Below are 9,330 nucleotides of genomic sequence, written 5' to 3' on the forward strand. Positions count from 1 at the left end.
ATCACTTAATTCATTTAACGTGTAAAAAATTGTTAATTATATATGAAATTTTTTTAAAAAAAAATAAATTAATGTATGAATCAGTTCTTGCAAATAAAACATTCTATAAGTCATTATATGAAAACTTAATGAAAATTGTTAACGTGATTCATCTTGTATGCAAATGCTTTGGCAGCTAGCAATATCCTAAGTGGTGTTCACGTTGTTTACTTCATATACTATTGTAGTTACATTTTTTAATGATGGAAGATTCTGAGCCTATAAAATTACTTTAAACTAATCATTGTAGAGAAGCAAGTTTGTACTTACTATAAATACAAATTATTATTGCTATTCCCACTTGTTATATATTTTAATCACTCAATCTTGTGCATAACTGTAAATGTAAACAATGTACAAAAAAAATCACAGAACATACCATATGAAATCATATGTATTTTGGATTGCCTTTTTCCAGTGAGCTTGAGTGTCCTTTCCCTCCTATAATTCTTTGTCTCCTCTGTCAAAGACGAAATTTATCTAAAAAGACTATATACAAAGGTCATAGTAAATAAATCATATAACAACATAAGCTCAATCCACCATAAATCTATTTAATATCAGATTATAGAATATATATACTCAAGGAATAGGTTGGAGAATTACTATGGTTAAACATACTCCCATGTTACTTAAGAAATACACAGTCTATTTAGGTTGTTGTATTCATTTCTGGGTTCCTACCTTTATTCTGTGGAATACTCCTCCAATCTTGTGACGATATATTTTTTCCAAGCGGAGAAATGTACTTGGTCAAGCTTTCAGCTATTTTTAAATGTGGCATTATTGGTGTAACATCAACTCTTGTATATTGCTGGTTCTCCTTGCTATGTTGGCCAAGTGTTGTCGTTCTCATTGAATTGAATATTGTGGCTGAAGCTGCATTTTTTTGTTTGAAAATAATAATTTTGGTTAGAATGCTTTCCACATATGTCATACTATTGTTGATGTCCTTCTAGCTTAGTTAAAATTGTAGTTACTTAATGCTCCAGAAGTAAGCTCTAGCTGATGATTTTGTTCTCCATTTGTTCCGTCATTTATTATTGCAGATTTGTTTATCCAACTGTGTGCATCTTCTAATAACTCATCCACCTTTCTCTTATTCTTGTAATTTCTCCCTTCTACATCTGCATAAATTTATTTTCAAAACATAGCATTCCCTAATTTTTTTTATATAAGTATGTGAAACTAATTGAGGTAATTGTCTCTCCTGCTAAATGAAGTAAGGATTTTCTCAAAAGAATGTATTGTAAGCTTCAGACACATATTTAAGGAATGACTCCATGAGGTATATTGCTTATAAGTACATACCTGCAATATTTGGTAGTGAGTTTAGACTGATACTTTGAAGAGGTAGTCCGATTGTGGCTTCATTATCTATGCTCATTGTTGCCATCCATTGTCTCTTCCTCTTTACATTTAGATAGTCTCTTCTTTGTTTCCTTGCCATGGCAGCAGTTAGGGGTGTGCAAAAAAATTGGTTTCACTGAACTGAATTGAAACTGAACTGAAACTGTTTTAAATAAACCAGTTCTTTTAAATAAAAAACTGAACTTAAACCATAGTTTTTATAAAAACCAGTTTTTATGGTTCAGTTTAGTTTTAAACCAAATTAAAACTGGTTTATTTATACTCTAAAATTAGTTTTTACATACTCTTTCTCTCTCTCTCCCTTCACTCTCTCTCCCCTTCCTCTCTCTCTCCTCTTTCTCCCCTCCTCTCTCCTTTCTCTCTCTCTTTCCCCTTTCTTCCTTCTCTCCCTTCTCTCTCTCCCTCTCTCTCTCTCTCTCTCTCTCTCTCCTTTTCCTCTTCCCCTCCTCTCTCTCTCTCTCTCCTCTTCCTCTCACTCTCTCTCCCTCTCTTTTTTTTCTCCCCTCTCCCTCGCTCCCCCTCCCTTCCCCTTCTCTCTCTCTCTCTCTCTTTCTCTCTCTCTATTTTCCCTCTCTCTCCCCTTTTGTTTCCCTCGCTCCTCTCCCTCCTCAATCTCTCCCTCCCTTTTCTCTTCCTCTTTCTCTCTTTTTTTCCCTTTTTAATCTTTCTCTCTCCTATTTCTCTCTCTCCTTCCCTTCTTTTTCTCTCATCTTCTCTCTCTTTTTCTTCCCTCCTCTCTCTCTTTCTCCTCTTTCTTCCTTTCATTTCTCTCTTTTCTCCCTCAACCTTCTCTCACTCTATATCCTACTTCTCTCTCTCTCTCTCTCTCTCCCTCCCCCTCTTTTCTCCAAAAATAAGAGAGAGAAGGAGGGAGAGAAAAAAGAGAAAAAAAGAAAAAAGAAGGAGAGATAGGAAAAAGAGAGAGAGGAGGAGGAGAAGAGAGAGAAGGGAGGGGGAGAAAGAGCGCAAGAGAGAGAGAGATTAAGAGAGAGAGGGAGAGAAAGTAAAAGAGACAGAGAGAAAGAGAGAGGGAGAGAGAGAGGAGGGGAAGAGGGAAGGAGAGAGAGGGAGAGAGAAATAGAGAGGAAGAGGGATAGGGGAGAGAGAGATAGATAGAGAAAGGGATAGAGGGAGAAAAAAGAGAGAGAAAAAAAGGAGAGGGAGAGAAAGAAGGGCAGGGAAGAGAGAGATGAGAGGAAAAGAGAGAAAGATAAGAAGAGAGAGGGGGAGTGAGAGAAAAGGAAAAGGGAGAGAGAGAGGAAGACAAAGAGAGGGGAAGGGGAGAAAGAGGGGGAGAGAGAGAGAAGAGGAAGAGTGAGAGGGGAAGGAGAGAGAGAAAGGGAGAGAAGGAGAGAGAGAGAAAGGAGGGAGAGAGAGGAAGAGAAGAAGAGAAAGAGAGGAAGAGGAGAAGAAAAGAGAAAAAGGGAGAGAAGGGAGATAGAGGGGGAGAAAGAGAGAGAGAGAGGGAGGGAGAGATAGATGGTAAGAAAGAGAATATAAAATCTAATTTTATATATATTAAGAGAGAGAGAGAGAGAGAGAGAGAGAAGGAGAGAAGAAGAGAAAGAGAGAGAGGAGAAGTAGAGGAAAGGAGAAGAGGGAGAGAGAGAGAGAGAGAGGAAGAGAGATAGGGGAGAGAGAATGAGAGAAATGGATAGAGAGAGAGAAAAGAGAGAGAGAGAGAGAGAGGGGAGAGAAAGAGAGAGGGAGAGAGAGAAAGACAAAGAGAGGGGAGGGGAGAAAGAGGGGAAGGGAGAGAGAGAAAGGAGGGGGAGAGATGGAGAGAAGAAGAAAGAGAGAGAAAGAGGGGAAGGAGAGAGAAGGAGAGAAGGGAGATAGAGAGAGGAGGGTAACTTCACAGAATAATTCTTAAATTTTAAATCTTAGACCCTATACCCTATACCTTAAACTCTAAACCCTAAATTCTAAACTCTTAGACCCTTCTAATAATTTTGATGGTTTGTCTTTTAGTCTTGTTCTCTAAAACTTGATTAACCATGTTTTGTTACTCTATAGTTTATATACTTTATTTAATACTTTACTTTTAAATGTAGTTACTTTATTTTATTATTCCTTAACTTTTTTCAAACATTTGGTGTCATTGTTTCATAACCCTAGACATGATTACATATTCTAGTTTGTAATCAAATTAATTGATAAAAAAATTATTCTTTTTTTGGACATAAATTTTTTGACATGCTCATTTCAACCAAATTAAAAAATTAGTCATAATAAAAAAATTATTATGTTTTATTAATTTATAAATAAACTCGAAATTCTCAGTTTTTATCTTCTAAACATAATTAGTATTATCATATCATTGTTATTATGAAAAATTTCTTCTAAAAATTTAATATTTTATTCACTTTTATTATGTTACTTCAATTATTTTTCCGTACATAGACTGCATATTGCAAAGTGCTTATCTTATAATCAACTATAATGATAACTATCCAACTCTGTTAAATTGCAACATAATTTTTTATTTTGATAAATTTTCTGACTTAAAAAAATAGAGTTGATGTAAAAACTTTTCCTTAATTTACTTATAAGATAAATAAAAATGAATTATATTTTTTGGACCTCAATTTTTTAACATGGTCATTTCAACAAAATCATCCATGTAACTGGAGACATTTTCAACTCCGATATCATATTAACTATCCATATGTGTACATGGCAAAATTTGAAATTCATTATAACTCAATATAGTCTGTGACTTAACTTTGAATTGGATTCAGATTCAATCCTCTCCTAAATCAAGTGTTCATTTATATCTCTGCTTTCGCTATTTTTTGCAACTCAAAGCAAGCTTTAGTATGTCATGTTCTTATATCATAATTTTTCTTCTGGTGGTTAACATATAGATTAGTCATCAGTCAATATATTGGGTATATATAATTAACTAATATATGTATGCTGATTTTTTTTTGGATCTCATAATAAAGTGTGATTATTCGGTCTTTATTGCATGTTTATTTTGCCTCTTGGTCTTACCATCATATATTGTCACATTTGGGTAGTTCAGGTGTTATTAGTTTACCTACATTGTTTTTAGTCAATTATGTTCAAGATAATTGGTTGTTTTAGTCTTAATGTGATAGTTCCTTTGTATAGTTGAAAATATAACATTATCAATGTAAATATAAATAGCAAAACTCAAAATATTCATAATATCACAACATAAGAACACCACACACTACATATTATAATAAAAGAAATATATTCATGCTACATACTTCTCAATACCAAACAGCAACTACTGATCACATAGCAGCAAGTAGTTCATTAACAAAAAGATATTAGGACTAAGCAAAGATAGACTGAACATAACAATAACGATATACCTACGAACATAAATTATAACAACACAACTTAGAAACATCATAAGCATCTGGTCCTTGCTTTAACATCGGTTTCATCAAACCATATAGAGTCCTTCGGAGTGTAGAGTGTAAGATTTGATATTAACATTCTCATCCCAGCTGTGATGCAGTATATGATCCCTTCTAGATATCATGTATTTCAATTTTGAAACCAAGATATCAGTCCTCTTCACATCATTTGAACCACAAAAAGAACTCCGGTACTCTAAGACAGAAATGATATCCTTCCCTAGAAATAGTGTAGGTTGATATGGCATTGCAATACCTGAAACCTTTAACATTCTATGCCACCCTAGCTCATTGTCATCAACACGGCTCAGCTGCCACATTACAACCTGCCTGGTGAAGCCTATGTTTGCATAGGACATGAAGCCTACTCCATTGTTATAATGTGTAAGAGAATGGTAGGTTGACTTTGCATGAGATGGGATCTTTCCTTCACATGTGAACTTTTTCTGCAGGGAGAAAATGACAATGCTACGTGGCTCCATATAGTTAACTCCTTCCCAACCAATCCAATAGACTAATCCCTTATCGACAACCGAGTTGGGACCAAGTTTTTTAACATCGCTGTGAAATGATCCAAAATCTTTTCAAGCAGCATCAAATGAATTGTACAATGTCCATGACATGGACTTGTGGGAAAAATGCCTTTTGTAGACATGTAGAATTCGATACTCAATGGTATCAAACAAATACCCAAAAGCATAGAGAGAGACCGCATGGCAGCAGTGTTTTTTTGCCTCATCCGAGACATAGTTCACATTGCGGGTAAGTGGATTCCAGATGAGCAACATAGAGTTTAAGCCATCTTGGAAAAACCTAATACATAGGTTCCCATTATTAGACCCTATCATTGAGTAAAACCCAAAATGGTTTATATTGACAGGTAAATTAAGCTGAACCTGCTTTCCATTTTGTGGATTTGTCCTCAAAAGCCATTGGGAGTTGTCATTAGTTGGAGGGTATCCAACACCAATGATAAGTGTGGTGCTCCTGTTCTTATTTTCTTGGTAGTTCATCTTCACAAACAATGTTGTAGAGAGCTTGTACCTCCATGCTTTATTAAGAGTTCTACACCTTCCAGCCGTTTTTGGGTCGGTCTTTACCAAGATCTTCCACAACAGGTCGTCATTGAGGTATGGAAGGGGCACTCTCCTTGGTGGTATATCACTCATTCTTTTGATTAAGGACCAGAATTTTGTAGATAATAATTTGGATATAGTATAAGCTTTCTTCTTGTTGCTTGTTTCCATATTTACAGCAAGTTTATATATACATCCATTGTCAAGCGCTTTGTATATGATACCATTTTTTAAATAGTTGAATCTTAATGATGGGATTGTGATCCAAAGGATGGAAACAATGGTCATTTAAAAAAAAATCATAAACCCTGTATGATTCCTAATGTAACGGGCTAAAAGAAAATATCTCTACATAGGGCAGAGTAAAAGCTATATTACCTTGCTTGTTTTTATGATTTGTACGATATTTACATATTTTCTGGTAATATAATTTTTTCATTTTTTTATGTTTGGTTTAAAGATATCACTCCAAAGCAAATAAATACCTGATATTGAAAAAATAAGTATAAAAAAGAATGTGTGTTTGATAATATCCAAACTTTATCTGGGTAATATCAGTCTTTCACTCTTTTTCTTAAATTTGACCTTTACCTTATTATGTTACACTTAATCACTGCATTTTCAGGTTCAGATACCAATAAGATTTGATTTGTATCCCCTTTAGTTTCATGCTAAAGCAAATGTCTTTATCCCCAAAAATATGAAAGTAACTATTATCAATCTTTCCAATTACACTTATGATAGCTAGCCTATCTATCACTTATTTAACTTTCTTTGATCCTAAGTAGTGAAACCTTTTCATGCTATACTAATTTTTTATTCATCTATCAGTTAATATCTATTGGTCTAATATTTTATTTCCTTTAATTACAACATGTCGTACAATATAAATCCTCTTCATAGGTATTTTCTTTTACAACTTGCTTATTTGACATTGAGCTATTTGCATGTTAACAATTCATTATTTTGGACTTTGACTATATATAAAAAAAATTTTTCATCTGATATATATAAAAGTCTTTTTTTTTTAATCTTCTCTGTGTGTGAGTAAGCAAAAGAGGGAATTGCAGGAACATTGCAAATGTAATTACAAATTTTTAAAATGATTTATTTTTATCCAAATGTCTTGCTTTTATAATGGAAAATTTGAATATTATTCATAATTTGTTTCCTTTTGCTATTTCCAGATATGTTTATTTTTAACTCAACAAATTAGTACTACAATATATTGAAAGTATTTTATTTGAAGGAAAGGATTTAGTTTTAAAAATATCTAAAAATTTTCTATGATCAATTATTTCAACTGGAACCAACAAATAAATTTAAAAAATTTATATTTTTTGTTATGATTTTTATTTCTTATATTTAATATGCTACATTGTCAGTCACTTAAAACTATTTCATGGGTAACTTCATTTTTTTAATTATGTTTTTCATATTGATTATGGATCTCCATCTTTTTTTTTTTTTATTTCTGGCAGTCTATATCCCAATTGGGCCAGCTAAACCCAAAACCCAATAGTATATGTATCTTTGGACTGCAATTCCATGGAAGCAAAACCAATGTTTACTTAATCCATGTATATAGCACAGGATTTTGTATTTATTTTCATGTTATAGTCAGAATTAATCAATCTTTACTCTTTTGAAACACTCGATAACGATTAGACATTAATAAAGGTAATTTTTGCTTCTCAATAAAGTGAATGATATCTAATTATAATTAGTCAACGGTAGCATAATTCATCACTTCAATTGTATGATATCACCATGCTTGTCCTTTTGTATTGATATGTGCTTAACCCCAATTGACAAATTAATTTTAAATAGATATAATTTAATATTAACTACTCTAAATTTCACACGTTTTCTTTTTTGTTTGTTAATATTTATATTTATATAATAAAAAATTAACCACTTAATTCATTTAACGTGTGTTCTAAAAGAGCTCAATAGCTATTGTCATTTTAATTACTAAATTTAAGTTGAAGTTAAATTAAAACTAAATATTCACATCAACTGAAATGGAAATGAGTATAAAAAAGAATGTGTGTTTCACAGTATCCAAACTTTATTTGGGCAATATCAGTCCTTTACTCTTTTTTTTTTTTTTGAAGTTTGACCTTTACCTTATTATGTTATATTTAATTACTGCATTTTCAGGTTCAGGTAGATTAAGATTTGATTCGTATCCCCTTTAATTCCATAATAAAGCAAACATCTTTATCCCAAAAAATGTAAAGGTAATTATTGTCAATCTTTTCAATTACACCTATGATAGCTAAGCTATCGTATCATTCATTTAACTTTCTTTGACCCTAAGTAGTGAAACTTTTTTATGCTAGACTAATTTTTTATTCATCTATCTGTTAATATCCATTGGTCTGATATTTTATCCCCTTCAATTATAGCATGTCGTTGATAAACCACTATTTTATGGTTTATCTTGTGCTAATTTGAGTGGTTTTTATCAAGTCTTTGCACACTTATTCATATAAATTGCATGATTTTACAAATCCTTCCTAATTCTGTTCTTGATAAACTCCGGTTTCGTGGTTTATCTTGTGCTTATTTTAGAGGAATTTTATCACCTTTTCTCACATTTATTCAATGAAATAGCATTGTTTTGTAATTCTCCCTTGAATTGTGCTTAAGTGTAAAAACATGCTTTTTAGGCCCTTAAATTGATGATTTTAATTCACTTTAATTCCATTCGATGCCTTGATGTGTTTGTTGAGTGATTTCAGGTTCATAAGGCAAGTATTGGATGGAAGAAATGAGGAGAAAAGCATACAAAGTGGAGAATGCATGAAGAAACAAAGATTGGGAATGCATCAATGGGCCCGCACGCGTACAAGGCGCGCACGCGCAGAAATGACTTCACATAGTGACGCGCACGTGTACATGCCGCATCCGCGCGGATGAAGAAACAGCCAATCGACGCGCACGCGCACATGGCGCGTACGCGCCGATACTAGTGATGAGCGGATATTTTATACGCTTTTTGGGGTTAATTTCATATAGTTTTGAGTATGTGTTAGTTAGTTTTTAGTTTATTTCCATTAGTTTTTAGGAAAAATTCATATTTCTGGACTTTACTATGAGTTGTGTGTTTTTCTGTAATTTCAGGTATTTTTCTGGCTGAAATTGAAGGAGCTGAGCAAAAATCTGATTCAGGCTGAAAAAGGACTGCTGATGCTGTTGGATTCTGACCTCCCTGCACTCAAAGTGGATTTTTTGGAGCTACAGAACTCGAAATGGCGTGCTTTCAATTGCGTTGGAAAGTAGACATCCAGGGCTTTCCAGAAATATATAATAGTCTATATTTTGCACAAGGATAGATGACGTAAACTGGCGTTCAACGCCAGTCCTCTGCCCAATTCTGGCGTCCAGCGCCAGAAAAGGATCAAAAACTGGAGTTGAACGCCCAAACTAGCACAAAAACTGGC

At 33.4% G+C, this 9,330-nt stretch overlaps 1 protein-coding gene across 1 annotated transcript; it reads right to left on the bottom strand.

Annotated features, from left to right (window-relative positions):
* On the bottom strand, positions 5,390–5,974 carry LOC107611251. Its single transcript, XM_016313200.1, has one exon. It carries the CDS (start codon positions 5,972–5,974, stop codon positions 5,390–5,392), a length of 585 nt encoding a protein of 194 aa, XP_016168686.1.

This window comes from Arachis ipaensis, chromosome B08, assembly GCF_000816755.2.
Source record: "Arachis ipaensis cultivar K30076 chromosome B08, Araip1.1, whole genome shotgun sequence".
Classification (NCBI taxonomy): domain Eukaryota; kingdom Viridiplantae; phylum Streptophyta; class Magnoliopsida; order Fabales; family Fabaceae; genus Arachis; species Arachis ipaensis.